Source organism: Dipteris shenzhenensis, chromosome 20 (genome assembly GCF_047967505.1).
Source record: "Dipteris shenzhenensis isolate YYH24624 ecotype China chromosome 20, Dip_SZ_1.0, whole genome shotgun sequence".
NCBI classification, from domain to species: Eukaryota; Viridiplantae; Streptophyta; class Polypodiopsida; order Gleicheniales; family Dipteridaceae; genus Dipteris; species Dipteris shenzhenensis.
In genome coordinates this window covers 3865134-3882708 of record NC_141615.1, presented here as the reverse complement: position 1 = coordinate 3882708, position 17575 = coordinate 3865134, and the positions used below count along the sequence as shown (strand labels likewise).

Sequence of the window (17575 nt, the reverse complement as noted above, 5' to 3'; positions counted from 1 at the left end):
CTTGCTAGGTCTTGGAGTGCCGATGTTGCCTAAGTGCTTTGCACTTATCATCATACCAACCACTTCGGGTACAAAACTTTTGGGTGGATTTCTTGTATTTTTGATTGTGTAGGGTAGGATTGTTGGGCTACGGCATTGATATATATGGTGAAGAGGAGGGCTTTGGTGTAATTATGTGGCTCGTCATCTATGTGCTCTAGGAGAGTGGTGTAATAGCTACCTTAGAGAGTCAAAGTCATACTTCTAGTAGGTGAAGGAGGTGCTCCTAGCTGTGTGTGTCCTAGATGGGAGGGAGGTACACATGTGAAGAAGATTGTCATGCTCAAGTTGAGATAACACGACCTCATATGGGTCAGTTGATAATTACCCTTGTAATGAAGTTTGCTGAAATACGTGAAAGTAATAAAAATATAAAGATCAGTGAATGTTCTTGAGTATGTACAGCGTTCTTTTCCTTCGACTTGCAGGGATTTGTTTGCTATATTTATGTTTTCTATATATTTCGTATTCCAGAATTTTGTGGTGGTTGCAAACTACATCCTCGCTTATGTTCTCTTCATGCGTGTTGTCATTTCAGAGAAGCTCAGCCTCAGAAGACTTTGGCTTTAGACCTGTACTTGGGCAGGTTCCATCCTTCAGCCTTCCTTCTATGCTGCCAGACCTCCCTATGGTTGCTGAGATTAGCTGGAGTGGTAGGTCCTTCTCAGCTCTTCAAATTTTCAAACGTTGGCACTCCGTATGTTGAGCATAACATGGTTTCCATTTTAAAGAAAACAATTCACGGTTGGAACTTGAGCATGTAGATTTTAAGTTGGACCATCTGTTTTGGGCTGGAAGTGTCTCTGGAAGCGGAGGATTCGAAACATTTTGCCAACAAGATGCCATGCTTGCAACCATTGGCTGCAGGCCCTCACCTCTCCCTTCCCTTCCCTCTCCTTTTGTCTCTGCCTTGGCTGATCCTTTCCTTCTGTTCTCAGTTCTCTTTTCCTCTTCCTGTTCCTTTGTAGTAAGTGAAGTCAAAATTTACAGGTGATAATGTGGCATTTACAGTATGACTGTCTGTTTCCCATTTGCCTCTTAACTATCACTATATCTTTTTTGAGCCAAGAATATGATGTAAACTCGCTGTATAACAGGCATGCAACTTAACTCTCTTGCAAGCCTGCCCATGCTACTGACTGAGTATGAAAATATGGCGACTATACTTCAGAATAAAGAGAGACAGAGAAAGAGAGGTTCGTGCATTTGCATACGTGTCTGTGAGGGTGCACGAACACAAGACTGGTGCAACTGGTCCACCTCCGTAGAGCATTTCTGAATAGCTGAGCCAAGTGGCTCAGGTGTACATGCTGTAAAGTGAGAAGGCAGATTGCTCCTTCTACGTGTGACGATTGGACTTCTAAATGATGGTGGATTGGAGAGAAGCTGGCTGCTGCTGTTATCCCACTGTTGGCTGAAGGCAGGGCTACTCTTGCGGAATGGCTTGTTTCTTGGAGAGTTGTTACTTAAACGAGGTGATTTTGAGGGTTTTATTGGACTTCTAAATGATGGTGGATTGGCTGCTCCTGTTATCCCACCCTTGGCTGAAGGCAGGGCTACTCATGCGGAATGGCTTGTTTCTTGGAGAGTTATTACTTAAATGAGCTGATTTTGAGGGTTTGATATATGCGTCTGACCTCCACAAGCTGGGTAGGTAGGCATAGTCAAAGTCATCCCTTGACCAGGTTGGTTAAAGTCAAAAAAGTCCATATGCTGAACCTTTGACCGAAAATAGAAATGTGACTTTTTGACCTACACACTTTTTTTCTAGTGAAATCTTATATTTCTATGTGGGAAACCTCAAAAGAGGTAAAAACCTACCAATAAGTACAAGGAAAAAATTGATAAGTAAAACCTCAGAGCAAAAGTCATGAGGCAGCCAAGTAAAAAGTTACATATCAAGCAGAAGGGGATCAAACACAGCATCCTCCAGCTTCAAATTGTTGTTCTGTAAAAATTGATGCAGTGATGAAACCACACCATCTATAAAAACAAGCTGTTTTTTGCCCTTGTGATTCTTCTTGATATAGGATGGTACCCGAAATTTCTGAATCACAGGGTCAAAAACCTGTTGTAACATGGGATGAAAAGATTCCAGTAAAAAAGGTACTTCTGCAACCCGGACAGAAGAAAACTCTGGCACAGGCATCAAAGGCAGAGAGGCTAAATCAACATTTGTATCTTCCGACGTAAAAGTTGCATCTGATAAAGCAAGATCAACCTGAGTAAGAGCAGGGGCAGCATCCTGAGAGAGAGCATGCATATCATCCTGTAAAATCTCCTCTGCAAGGGGTACATCCATATCCTGAGTAGAAGGAGACTGATGGTGCTCAACATGGGTGCAATCTTGAGCTTCTTCAACAGGAGGAAGATTTGCCTGTGATTTATCTACCTTCCTCCAGTAGTGCTTTGGAGCAGTAGAAGGCTTCTCCAAAGAAGCCATAGCAGAAACCGGAGGAGAAGGGAGAGTAACCTTGACAGCTGAAGAAGGAGCAGGAGGAATGGGCCTGGATGTAGAAGGGCAATCACGTGCAAAATGACCAACTTGTCGACACCGATAACATGCAGTGGGAAAAGATGCAAAATGCAGTCGCATCGGATGGGCAAATCCTAAATCAAGATCCAGAGTAGATGGCACGGGCTGCGTCATATCCCACAAAACGCAAAGGCAAACATCACGGGAAGCTTGCAAGAACTCCTGTCTCGGAACATGAAGAGGCCTTCCCAAAATAGCTGCAAGAGTTGGAAGATGCTGAAGAAGAGGCACAGGTTGTGCTTTGAGAGTAATCCAAACCGGACAATGAGTCAGAAGGGTAGCAGAAGGATCGAAAAGTGGATCCCAGGGCATCACATAAGCGAAGAAACCAGCCCTAGAAACATTAGCACGACTGACTAGCCGCTCCACCACATCAGTCGAAGAAACGTGGGCATAATAAAATCCTTTGCCCAGATAAAAGACAAAGGATGAAATACAATCCGGACCCATTGCAGCTTTAGCCCAATGACGAAGTTGAGCAGCAGAAAGAACCCTGCCCATAAAGTAGAGACAGACTCCAATCTGCTGAGCCTGTCGAAGACCTAAAACCAGAAGGGCAGAATCCAAAGAGCAAACAAACGGGGAACTTGATGAAGGAACATCTGTGACGAAGGCTGAGCATAATTGACATAGAAGATCCAGTTGCAAGGAAGAAGAAGGGCCATCTGTGAGATCAAGCTTTGCCGATTTGAAAGAGGATGAAGAAGGCAAAGCACCGCACTTTCGTCAATGAAGACTCGAGCGGGAGGAACAGATGAAGCAAAAAAAACAAAAGATGTTTCGGGAGCCTGTACGGGCGGGGAAATTCGTACGGATTTTACAGGTACGGATTTTGCAGGTACTGCGTCTGCACCACGTCTGCCTGGACGGAGGCTTGTACGAAGGGCTAAACCAAAGGCTGTGTAGATAACTGCAGGGGTCGGGACTCTGTACGGACTGTACGGAATTTCGTACAGCTGACGTGAGCTGTACGGACATGAATTTCACTATATTTGGGCCAAGACAATCCCGGAGAAGATGTCAATGCTGCTTTGGTTGGTGATGATGAAAGCTGTCTGGACAAATGCAAGAGGCCTCAGGATTGGAAAAGGGGACGCCAAATGCCGGTGATGTCAGGACGCACGGGAAGACATATTCCACCTTTTTGCAGCCCATCAACTAGGAAAGTCTGGAAGAGAGTCCAAATGCCACTAGGAGAGCCAGTCAACTGGAAGGCAATCTTGTTGGGAGATGTATCTAAAGTCAAACACTCACGCTGGGCATTAGTGCGAGCATATGCATTATGGTTTGTGTGGATTGCCAGGAATGATTTTCAATTTAATGATAAGATTACTGACGCAGAATTTCTCTTTGCTGAATGGTTAGTAGGCTTTGAAGTACATGCAATTTGGGTGAGCATAATCTCTGTACTGGAAGTATTCGCAAGCTTTTCTTGCCATGCTTTGAGCGCCCAAAAATTTCCATAATGGTGGACATAAAGGAAGACAGATCCCCTTTAGTGAAAAAAATCAATGGCAGATAAAACTGAATATAAGCCACCGAGATAGACTGAACAATGCGAAGACTGACATGCAACGGCCAAGTAGCCAACTTCCAATATTTTAATTTTTTCTTCAATCTAGCAAGAACCCAATCAATCTGTTGACGGCGAGTAATGCTCCAACTCAGAGGATATCCAAGATGATGAATCAACTGAGTAGGTGGAACAATTTCCCCCGGCCAAAACAATCTTTGCCAACTCTTAGAATGCAATGGAAGCAGACGGGATTTCTGAAACTCATTGTGAAGGCCAGCAACCAGTCCATACAAGGAGAGAGCCTGCATGAGCGAATAAAGATCCCTCAGAGTGTTTTTGGGCATGAAAAATGAATCATCTTCATAGGCCTGAGCAACCAATGGGCGACTTGCAGGAATTTCCAGCCCATGTAACATATCTATCGCCACCAAGTCATCAATATATCGAAGCATTGGATGCATGGCTATAGCATATAAAATAGCACTAAGAGGGTGACCTTGCTGGACTGAACATCGAAGTGCCCAATGCTCTGATAAATCGCCAGACAAAATGCATGCAGCTTTGCTATCCGGATAAAGCCAAAAGACGACATGCTGCAATTTCTGACCAAATCCCAAAGCTTGCATAGTCTGAGCTATAAAATCCCATTGAATGGTGTCAAATGCCTATGCAATATCCACCTGCAGAATGAGCACATCTTGGTCAGTGTACTTGGCATACTCAATCCTGACATAAGCATTTGCAATATTATCAGTAATATGCCGCCTAATGATCTTGTATATTACCGGCATCAAAGTAATAGGCCTCCAATCAGCCAATGATTCACAAATGGGTTTCATGGGAAGAAGTTTGACCAACCCTTTCTTCCAAGAATCTGGCATATATTGATTTTGCCAAGCAGTATTAATCATTTGTAGCAAAGGCATTTTCAGCAGATCCCAAAAGGCCAAGAAAGGAAATAGTAGAGGAAAAACGAGAGATGGAGACAGACACAGGAGGAAAACATCCTCCTCCAAATCTAGCCTCAACTCAACATATGCTCGACGTGACTTCACCTTCTTTGCATGGATTTGATCCTGACCACTTTGACAAAGACGTCTAGTGTCCTAAAGGTGATATCGCCCGTGGTGACTCTGCTCACTTCCCACCGCTAAAAGACACGAACTTTTCTCCTTCTGCAAAGCATGAGCCAAGAAGAGCTGGCACTTTGGTCTCCTAATCTCCAACCTCTGGCAGTGGAATTCCCAAACCGTCATCAAGGCCCTCGTACGCGGGCGTCGTCCAAGAATTTCGTGGGGTCCCCCATTCACACGTCGTGCTCCTGGCTCTTCCAACAAAGGTGAGCGAGATGGAGCAAGTGAGAAACGTAGTGCCTTCAATCAACTAACCTCCCCCAATGGAGAGAACTTGGGAGCATCAGGAGAACCGGGAGGAAGTACAGACACGATTCAAAGGCCAGGCCATATTGATGCATACGCCTCGAGGGAGAGGTGGATATTGAGCCAGGAGAAAGAGAATGTGCAGTCGCCCTCCAAGAGTCCGTATTCCCAATCCACTTACGGGCACAGAACAGCCAGCTGCGCAGGAGGCAAAGCACCCTCCCACAATACTAACTCCGATGATTGCGAAAATCGAGAGACCAAGACAGCAGCAGGTGCAAGCGGAGGGCCCAAGCTAGCAATCAACAGAGGAGAAGCTGAAGGACATGCATTAGAAGACCCATGACAATATCAACAGGAGACTCAACAACTTGAAGATGAGGAGAAGTCACCTCTTAGATGTAAAGTGGCTGCATTTCTTGATGAAGATAGATTAGAGCAATCCATAGATTGGTTGGAATCTCAAGCTCTTAATAGGATACCTCCTAGGACCTAGATGTCCAGTTGCCTTCCTTGAGGGGTGGCTTAGAAATAATTGGATTGGTGGTCACCAATGTTAGATTCTTAAGAAGAGGTTTCTTCTTTTTCTAATTTGAGACAAAGGATATGGCCTGGAAGGCCCTTCACCATGTTTTCTGGACCATAAGACATCAACCTCTCTATTTAGAGTTTTGGTCTGAGGACTTCAATCCTGACAAGCCTAGATTCACTTTTGTCCCTGTTTGGGTAGAGCTCCCTGACCTTCCTTTCTCTTTAGTTAACCAAGCTCCTAACCTTTGCAGAAGCTTAGGGCAACTTATAAATGTAGAAAAGGAACAATTTATTAATCCTAGAGATTACCCCTAAGTTCATGTCAGGTTAGATGTAGCTGAGGAACTCCCAGAGACACTGGTAATTGTAAACAGAAATGCGAGTGTTTATATGGAACAGCCTCTGGTTTATAAGAACCTTCCCAATTCTCGCTTTCTGTGTGGATTGTCATCTCACACAGTTAAAAGCTGCCTAAAGAGGAACAGACCTAAACAAACTCAGGAACCAGCTCAACAATAGACTAGTCCCCCCCCCCCCCTTAGCCCAAGTGGACTGTCAAAGGCAGACAAAAGAATCAGCCTTGGGAGAAAAGTGCAAAAGTAGGGACAGATAAGGGATCAGTCAAGAAGGTAGAGGAACAGAGAAAGCTTGATGCTCAACAAGAGAAAGAAAGAGTTACTTTTCCACTGGCCAGCAACAATGCATTTGAGGCACTCATTGACCGGAAACAGAGAAATGGATATAGGATGCCAAAATGGAAGAGGCTGAAAGTAAACCTGGCTGGTCTAGGGAGTTTGAGGAGGATGTCAACCAAGTAGATGCTAGTATGAGTGAATCTGATGTTGGGGAATCAGAGGAAGAACTTCCTCTTGCACAAAAACAGGATAAGGCTGCTGAAGCCCCTATCAAACCTCAAGCCATTACCCAGAACAAGAGAGGCAGGGCTTTTGGGTGGGGCACTCTGGCCTTTGACTTGAGAGATCCTAAGGCAAAAAAGGAAAAGAGTAAGAATGGTAAATAAACCATACACATTTCTCACACTTAATGTTTGTGGGTTAACTGATCCTTGGAGGAGTCAGGAGCTAGCCAAGTGGCTGAGGGATAACTCTTTTTCCCCAACTTTTCTTGTGTAACAAGAGGTTAAAGTAATCAATGAAACCCTAGAAAACAAGTTAAAAAATGTCGACAATAAAAGAATATGGTACTATACAAATCATGAGGAAGGTAGAGGAGGTACTACAATTGGTATACTTTCACATTATAAGGATTGTGTCATCAATTGTCTATAAGACCTAAATCACAGATGGCTGGCTCTAGATTGCAAGATGAAAAGATTCTTTTTTACAGTAGTATCAGTATATGCCCCCAATAGGATCAATGGACAGAAGAGCCACATGGGACTCAATGATGAATTTGGGGAGTGACTGCGTCATCTTGGGGGATTTCAATATGGTGGAGAATTCTAAAGACGGATGGATGCAAAAGGGCTCAGTAATTAGGGGTCCTTAACTACAAATTTGGGAAGATCTCAAGGAAAATTTGCAAGTTGTTGACATTGGGACACCCAGTATGTACACATGGTGCAACAGATAGGTAGGCAATCTGAGGAGAGAAGCCAAACTGGACAGAGTGTATATTTCCCAATCTCTGATTGATCAGGCTCTAGAAGTCAAACAATCAACCTTCTCCTCTCTCACTTTGTTAGATACAAGCTTGTGTTAGCTTGTATTGATTTGGGAAGTAGGAAAAAAGGAAATTATTGGTTTAAAGCCGACCCATCCTTGTTTAAGTTGCAGACTGTTCAAAAACAGATTATAGAGAAATTGAAATTTTCTTTCTCTACAGCAGATTCATATTCTCAGGGCTCGCAAGATGCTGTAGAGAGTGTCCAAACAATTCTAAAGGAAGCCAGAAAAAACAGAGCTGCTATCAGAGAAAGGAGAATGGACAAACTAAAGATGGAGATTGAAATACTGGAACAAAGAGCAAGGATGAGTGATATTAATGCCGAGCAAGAATTACTAGTTAAAAGAAAGGAAATCAGGATACAAGAGTAGATTAAGATACATAATGCCAGGATTTATTTCACGGAATGGTGGGCAGGCAAGGTTGGTAGACCAACTAAGGAAATTTTAATGAGAATGAGAAAAAAGAGGCACCAAGAGGAAATTCCTTTGCTGCAGAAGGAACATGGAGAGCTGGCCAAAACAGAAGAAGAAAATGTGGACATTATTGTCAGTCATTTCAAGAACCTATTGAGTACAGTGGATACAATAGATGACAAGGTCCTGGAGGCTAGAGACAGGTGTCAAACAATCAGCCAAATCAAAGTGTCTAACTTTGACAGAATTCATCTGGAAAATGATCTCTCCCTACAGGAACTTAAAGAGGCAGCCTGTTCAATGGCCGATTGCAAAACACCTGGAAAAGATGGACTTCATGTAGAGTTCTACAAGTTTTTCAGGGACACTGTGGGACTTTCTTTATTGGCTATTTGGAGAGAGAGTGCTGATCAGGGCTTTCTTCCAAACCAAGGTGTGATAAAGCTCATCCAAAGAAGGAGACAGATCAGTTCTAAAAAATTGGAGACCCCTCACTATGTTAAATTGTTCCTACAAGATTTATGCCAAAGCCTTTGCTTTGAGATTGAGGTGTAAAATGGACAAGTAGATTCTACAGGAACACAAAGGATTCATAAAAAATAGACATCTTCTGGAGGCAATTATCAACTTATGGGAAGGCTGCACACATGTTGAGGAAATCAAGCAAGAGATTTGTTTAATAAAAATAGACTTTGATAAGGCATATGACATGCTGAATTGGGACTTTCTGTTACAATCCCTTAACAGCTTGGGACTGGGAGCCAAGTTCACCTCTTTTGTTGCCCTACTGCTCTCCAATGCCTCAGCAAAGGTGTGTGTTAATGGAGAGATGTCCCAAAGCTTCACGCTGAAAAGATCCATAAGACAAGGATGCCCTTTGGCTCCTCTCTTATTTTCCATAGCTGCAGATGCCTTGGGGTGGCTGATAAAAGGCCAAGTGTCAGTGGGTGAAATTAATGATATAGAGCTCCCTTCATGAAAGCATCTAGTTAACCAGCAATTTGCAGATGACACCACTCTCACCATCAGAAACACAGATGTAGATATACAAAGAGCTATGGATTGTATGGACATCTTCTCTATTGCATCTGGATCTAAAATTAGTCACTCAAAAACTGGGTATGCCTTGATAACTGGAGACTCCCAAAATCTTTTGGATCAGATGGGCTGCAAGAGAATTCCTCATGGACAGATTTTCAGATTGTTGGGTATCCCTATGGGTTTCAAAGTTAAGATGAAAGCAGGTGGGAATGGTTTCTAGAAAGGTTTAAAAAGAAAATAGACAGACTCAGAGGTTTGCAAGCAAACTTAGCAGGGAGGAGGGTAGTGCTAAACCATTGCATATACCCAATTGCTATCTTCTATCTCTCATGTTGGTGTCCTTCCAAAACAGGTTTAGAAAAGTTTATAAGAATCTGCAGATCCTTCCTATGGGGGGGGTGTGACACAAGAAGAAGAATAACCAAGGTCAAATGGGCTTTCTGCACCAGGCTGAGAAAGGAAGGAGGTTTGGGAGTTATTAATATACAATTGGCAGCATACAAGTTAGCAGCCACATGGATAATAAAAGCCATCACTTCTCTTGAAAGTGATTGGGCTAACCTCCTTAGAAATTTCAAGAATGTTAGACCCTATAGGGCTCCTAGATCGAAGGACTTTCCTCTTCTCTCAGCCATAGGCAACCCAGAACCCTGCACAACCAAGGGGAGCCAGCTTTGGAAAACTCTATTGACACGTCCCAGCACTCCTGAAACCTCTGATCTGCAAAACAAACACACACCACGTGAGAACTGAGCAGGCTGCTCACCACCCAACCATGACACCTACGGGATGTGATCCCGAATCAGGAGATGTCCCCTCCGAGCCACGAGCTGAGCTACTGGCACGAACTCCCAATCAGATCCAAACCAGCTTGGTGTCCCATACCACCAGGTGGCGCTGTGAAGCCTGGGATCTGCCACTGGGCCTTGGGCTACACTAGGATGCAGGCGCGCGTCTGCGACTCAATCCAGGAACAGACCTAGCACCTGGGAACGAAACTTGCTCCCAACTGCACACTGAGAACTGAACCCCCTGGGCCCCTTTTATAGACTCGGGCCCCAAGCGCCAAAAATAGCGAAGACCTATAAATAGTTCGTACCCTTGCCACTCAACCCGAGAATCAAGCCTGCCTAGCTCTAAGCCTCCCCAGGCTACCTGAGCTAGTCTTGTGTACCCAGTACACGTCAGATACCAATCCGTGCACATGACATCTATGGTGGGCCTTTGAGCAGATCAAAAGTCACATTATCCTCTCTGGAAAAGGGAGCTTCATGGCTCTAGACTCAATTTCTTCTTCACCAAACAACAGTTAAGTGATGAGGACTTCCTGAAAGCATGGCATCTTTCAAAGAAAGGGTTATCATGTTGGGGAGATGTCTGGGACAAAACCAACTTCAAGTGGAAGACATGGCTTGAGTTAAGAAGGGAATTCAGACTCAGTAATGTAGACCAAGAGTTGATTATGAGTGAAATACAATTGTGGGAAGGAGACATCACCTGGAAAGGGGGCAGGGTCCTAAACTTCTCTAAAGAGATAGGGGAACCAATAAACTGGAGGTCTATCCTATTGGGCGATGCACTCAAACTTCCTTATGCTACATGGGTATACATCAGGGCACATGCAGTATGGTTTATTTAGATTTTCAGAAATGCTTATCAATTTAATGAAGAGGTCATGCATGCTGATCAGATCTATTTTAATTGGTTTGAAAGATATTTTCCTACTAACTGAACACTACTTGCTGTGGTCCAGGCCAAATTCTTGTTGGACCAAGAGTTCCATAACTATAATGATCAGGTTTCACAACTGTAGGCAGAGCTTGAAGACCATATTAGGGATGCAGGGAGGTGTACCAATTCCGGGGTTAACATACAAGCACAACTCCTACCATCTATGTTCCCTGTTAAAGAAGAACCCTCTGTTTAAAGAGCCTTCTCTGGCACAATCTTCCTCTGTCACATTGTTCCTTTGCTACCAGGTCAACTACAACAATTTCTGTTACCAAGTCAACTGCATCTTGTTTTGGTACCAAGTCAACTGCAGTAGGTTTTGTTTTTCCTGCATTTACAAGGAGGCATCCTGGTCTCAAGATAAGAGATGCAATCAACTTTCAAGCCAACAAATAGAGCAGCACATGATACCAAAACACTACTGATCAGATTAGTGAATCTCAGCTTTGGCACCTCTCCTCTGTGGCTACTAGATCTTTTGTTTCTCTCCTTTGAGCAGTGGATTTTTTGTATGCATACTAGATATTCCTCTTTAGAGGAGAATATTTTGTCCACTGTGGACTTCATTGTACAAATCATATGATTATAATATAATCAACTATTTCTTTGCAAAAAAAAAAAAAAAGACCAAGAAAAATTCTACCGTTAAGCCATCCCAGCTAGGAGATTTTCATCTACCACATGATTTAACAGCATCACTTAACTCTCTTTCAATGAAAGATTTCACCCAAAAAAAAAAAGTATGAGAGAGAGAGAGACTGTGTGTCTAGAGTGTTCGCCCTTCCTTTGGCTTTGCAGGAGCCTCAACGTTCGTATTTTCTGAGTCTCAAGGGGATTCGTTTGGTTCAGGATGTTGTTGATGATGCTGGATTTCCTTTTACTTTTCCTTTGGCCGCTGCCAAATTTGGCCTTGGAATGCATTATCGTCCACTTTGGCATAAGATTACTTTGATGCTCCAACCTTTTCAGCCGGTTCCTCCATTGCATCTACAGGATCGTCTTCAAGACTGGACACTTTCTTCTGTGGGCTTGTCATGCCGTCCTCTGCAGTTTGCACATATTACTGTCTCTTCTCTTTATAAAGTTCTACTTCTTCCACCATTTATCTCGCAAAAGGCAAATCAGCTTTGGCATCTTAATCGTCCTATGAAATGGTGGCGGAAATGTTTGAGATAGATTTGGGATTCCTCTCCGTCAGCAGGTTTTCTTGTGGAGAGTCTTGTTGGGTGTTCTTCCTCATGGGCAGCTCTTGGCACGACGACATATTGCTTCCTCTATTTGTTGCAGATGTCTGGCTCCGAGAGAGACTGTGCCTCATCTCTTTTGGCTTTGTCCTTCCTCTTGTGCTTTCTTGGACTTCCTTGGGCAGATTTTGAGAGCTCAGTTTCCTCATATTGCTTTTGGCAAGTTCTTCTGGCTTTTTGGTGTACATCCACCTAGACAGGAGTTTGATTTCTTTTTTGTTTGGGTTCAGTATTGGGCACTCTGGACTCTCTGGAAGGATCGCAATCATAGGGTCTTTGGTAATCTTGTTTTTTCCAATTTCTCTTTCTTCAGACACTCTTTGCAGCAATCGCTTTTTGATTGCTTGCAATCTCATGTATCATGATGTATATTTGTCCTACAGTGAGATTTTCTCTTGATGTATTATAGCTCTCCCTTTCTGGGATAGCTTTTTTTGTAATATAATGACTCAAAGATTCCACCAAAAAAAAAAAAAAGTGAGCGAGAGAGAGAGGTCTTGTATTGGCTCGCGGGTGCCTTGCTTTGGCCGTTTTGGGTTTTTGCGCCTGCCTCCGGCTCTGCATTCGTTGACGCCATTTGCAGGTCTTCCTTCTTCCATACTTGTACGGAACTATTTCGCACAGTTCTGTACTTTCCATGCGGCATGTACGGTACTTGTTGACGCATTTGCTGTTGTTGGTCGTCTGTCACATCTCCTCTTTTGGCATTGGCTGCTGGTCGTTTGTTCTATTGCTACCCCGTCCTTCCTTTGGTCATCTATTGTTTGCCTTTCTTTGTTCACTTAGGTCTTCCTTGCATCGTACAGCTCCTCTATCTGTCCTTTAGTTCATGCTTTCTTTTGCCTTCATTGTTCATAAGCCCATCATCTTCTGCCCTTTCCCGTGTCCTTATTTCATCTCATCGTCATGGCTTCAATGAAGATTTACTCTCACAAGAAACAAAAGCAGGATTCGGGTCAGGATGACCCTGTGCATGCTTCTCTTGAGACACAACTCGTTTTTTATGTTATGCATGAGAGTTTTGAAGATACCCGCAAGGATTGGAAAGATTCGACACCCACAGTTGGGATTATGGTGGCGGTTGATGATATAGTTGATCCGTGCGGGAATATGCGAAGCATGCTGTCATCATCTTTTTCCCAGGTCGTATGCCAATTGCAGTAGATGTCGGGAATAGGTGAAACAAAACACTCGGAGGTTGTTTTGTTCGCAAAGTGCATTATGCAACTAGGGGATTTTTTGAGGTTATTATGGTTGATGAGCAGCATAAACAGAAGCTTCTTGAACATTCTCCGCTTTTTAATGGGCAACAGATGGTTCATGTTTTGTCATGGTCGCCCACCCAGGATTATCAAGCACTGATTCACCATCATTGCCTAGTGTGGGTAGAGGTGGTTGATTTTCCTCAATGTTTGGCCTCGCTTTTGCCAAAAATTGCAGCTTCTATCGGAAAAGTGGTTTGCCCACCTAGGCCAAATGGAAACTCAAATAGATTTTGCATTCTCTAGGATACTGATAATCCCACCCTTGACTCCTATTCTGTTACAATGAATCATGTGGCAATGGGAAGTGCATTTTATAAGCTCAAATGGGGGTTATTTGCGGATGCCTGCTTTCAATGTAAAAAGTTTGGACATATGACCTCTCAATGCCCTTTGGTTTCACACAAAATGCCTCGAGATGCTATGCCAACTCAAATGTAGCAAAAGGATATTGGGGGCTCATCAATGGCTAAAAATAAGTCCAACAGGCCTATCAGTGCAACCCTGGATAAGGGTAAAGCTCCCATTGCCTCCAATGGCAACACTTCTCCATTGATGCCTTCGACATCTCAATCCAAAGTAAAGGAGAAAACATTGCAAGAAGCTTGGCAGACTCCAAGAAAAACAATGACAGCACGAAGACCTCTTCCTTCATGTACTTGGAATGGTTCATCATGGAGTGGGAATACACCACAAGAAAATTCAGGGATTGGAATTACTTGGGCTGCAGTGATAGCAAGTCCAACTCTCTTTCCTGAGGAGGAAGTGGCTGCTCTTTATTTTCTCCACAGACATTAGTTTCATCTTAGGGTTAGGGGCCGGATCCTGCAAACTTGATCTTAATGTAAATACTTTGTAAATATGATGTCATATATAAAGTGTCTCACTCTCAATGTACAGGGTCTATGTGATCCCAGGAATGGAAGCTGGTTTGGGGATATCTGCATCAATTGCAGCCTGATATGGTTGCATTGCAAGAGCATAATCAGCATATGTATGCTAGTCATCAGGGGCATTTTTCTGGTTATGATATTTTTTATGCAGGAGAACATTCTTTTTCAAGGGTGGTTTTCCTGTTAAAACATGAGTTACAGCCAGTGGTTGCTTTAAATGATAGTCAAGGTAGATGGATGATCATCCAATGTCTTGTACAGGGGCATGTTTTTGAATCTGCATTGATCTATGCGCCACAATCCTCTCGCAGCGGAGGTTTGATTTGGGGTGATATGCAAAGTTATCCCTGGAAACAACATGCCTTCATTTGTGGAGATTTTAACAATGTTCCTCAACCAGGTGACAATACTTCAGGTCACACTCACATGTTAGCTTTTGAGCTTCAGCATTGGTCTACTTTATTGACTCAGCTTCCTCTTATTGATCTATGGAAAGAATCACAGCCTATGATGCCTGGTTACACATTTCAACACAATGCTTAGTCAGCTTATTGAGCTCGATTGGATCGATGGTATAGAGTTGTCCTCATCACTATGATTTTCTCACTGTCACTTTATGGGTAGATTAAACTTTCACACATTTTGATCATGCCCCTTTGTGGTTGAGGATTGGTCTCCATGAGAGAACTGATGACAGGCTTGTGCACAGAAGATTGCTTATTGTCAACAATAGCTATTTGGAGCATGAAGCAATCCAGGCTATGGTTAAAGATGCCGTTCAGCCACTATCTCAACAGGCTGCCATTGGCATTGATTTTGCTTGGGAAGCTTTTGTTACACGAATGCGGGTAGTCATTCGTAATTATGGTAAAAGCTCCATGAAGACCTTGCGGGACAATGTTGCTTAGGAAAAATCTCAATGTCAGTCTTTGACAGAGCTGAGTCACTTCAGGAATATTTATTCTCAGGAAAGTCAGATTTTATGTCAGGCACGATATTATTTGCAATGTAATGAAAATAGGAAAATTGCCAAATGGGAGACACGTGCGCGACAGAGAGCTTTTTTGGATAAAGGCTACTCCTCTAAAGCATTTTTTAAAGGGCTGCATTACATAAGGTCTTCACAAAATATCTGCAGGGCTTTGTTATCGGATGGTATTTGGACTTCTTCTAGGGCACAACTTGTTGCAGCTTGTGTTCGACATTTTTCCTCTCAGTTTGGGAAAGTAGATTTACCTTCGTAGGAGGTCATTTCAGCAAGGGAAACATTATTACAGCATGTCTCTCCAATTGTCTCACCGGCATAGGCCTTGGATTTGGAGAGTAGCAACCTCAAAACAAGGTGCTACAATTACATCAACTGAAAATTTCAGTATATGCCAAAAAGACCTCATGATCTATGGAGCGGGTTTGCAAGCAATCAAAGAATGATTGCTTCAGAGAACGCCTAAAAAAGCCAAACAGAGAGAAAGTAGGATCACCAAAGACTTTACAATTCCTATATGTCCATAAAGTCCATAGTGCCTAGTAGCGAACCCAAACGAAGAAAAGATGAAACTCCGGTCTAGATGGATGAAACCCAAATAGCCAAAAGAACTTCCCAAACGGAACAGATGTGAATCTCGCTCGCAGGTGATGTCGAAGCAGATCCAAAAACTCACGAGAGCACGGACAATGCCAAAACAAGTGAGGCACAGTCTCCGAAGAAGCAGAACTTCTGTGGCAAAGTGCAAGAGCAATGTGTCGATGAGCTAATAGCTGCCCAGATGGAAACACTCCCAAAAGAACTCGCCAAAAGAAAACCTGTTGCGGAAGCGGTACTTTATAGGCCCAAAGTTGCTGTAATCTTTTTCTCCACCACTTGGTTGGGCGATGCATTTGCCAAACAGAATCACCTCTCTCTGAAACCCAAGGTTGAGGCAAAAGGATTTTATACAATGCAGGAACAGTAAGCTGAAATAGCCTCAAAGGATGAGAAGAGGACCCTGGAGAAGTCAAAGTCCAATCTTCCAGCCGGTCCTGAAGTTCCAAAGGAGGAATCGGAACAAAAGGCGAAAGCATAGAAGTAATTTGTCGCTACAAAGGACGATAATGAGAGCCCGATCCATATGTAGTGGCTGCTAGAGATAAGGGGAGCACAATACCAGCATCATCTATAACATCAGCAACCGAGGTGATGCCTTTAAACGAGATAAAGTAGAAACGTTGAGGTTCCTGTAAAGCCAAGGGAGGCTGAAAGACTTTCGACCAGTGAATGCTTTTAGCTCTCAAAGAATTCCCAAGCAAAGATTGCGGTCCATTCCATTCTAGATGAGAAAGAACATGCTTCCAGTCAAGAAGCAAGCGGGAGACAAAAGGGCAGCAAGGCAAAGTGCCATCAGTGCAGCCAAAAAAGAAATCCCATTGATCGAGTTGCCAATGACCAAACACAAAAATATTGATATGAGTGACCAGAGTCCTAATCATAAGAGCCCAAGGCTGATCACCTTGTAGAAATTCAACATTTTCCCCCTGTGGGCAACAATATGCACATGAATATCCGTGATGTTCAATCCACTATGCATCTTGGGAGAACAACTGTGATGCATCGAAAGCAGCCTGAGACTTTTTTTGCCATGTTTGGATCGCCAGAAGATTTCCATAAAGACAGACATGAAAGATGTAAGATCTGCCTTAGTGAACATGATCAATGGTAAGTAAAATTGAATATATGCCACAAGGATGGACTGCACCATTCGAAGACGAACGTGCAAAGGCCAGGTTGCCAGTTTCCAATACTGAAGCTTTTTCCAAAGCTTAGCCAAAACCCAATCAATTTGTTGTTGGCGAGTGAGTTCCCACCCCAAAGGGTAACAAAGATGACGAACAAATTGAGCGGGTGGAATGATATGCCCGGGCCATAATAGACTATGCCAGTCTTTGGAAAGCAAAGGGAGCAGCTTAGACTTCTGAAAATTAACATGAAGACCAGCTGCCAAACCATAAACAGAGAGGGCCTGCATCAAGGCACCAAGATCATGGGGCGTATTGTTCAGGGTAAAGAAAGAATCATCAGCATAAGCTTGAGCAACCATGCTGCGATTAGCATCCAATTCCAGGCCATGAAGTGATCCTGTAGCCACAAGATGATCAATATATTGCAGCATAGGATGAGTAGCAATAGCATATTGTAAAGCACTGAGAGGGCATCCCTGGCTGACCGAACAACGAAGAGTCCACTCATCAGAGATATCCCCAGAAAGAATGCAAGCTGCATTGCTATCTCTGTAGAGCCAGTAAATAACCTGCTGCATTTTTTGTC

The 17575-nt window shown here is 43.4% G+C and overlaps 1 protein-coding gene across 4 annotated transcripts in view; it reads left to right on the top strand.

Moving 5' to 3' along the window:
* Positions 1–17575, top strand: part of LOC147889145 (uncharacterized) — a 187051-nt gene that overhangs the window by 75886 nt on the left and 93590 nt on the right. For all 4 annotated transcript variants that reach the window (XM_087391349.1, XM_087391347.1, XM_087391346.1 and 1 more), the window contains one exon: positions 578–692. In XM_087391349.1, coding sequence (XP_087247475.1) covers positions 578–692 — 115 coding nt within the window. The remainder of the gene's footprint in view (positions 1–577; positions 693–17575) is intronic.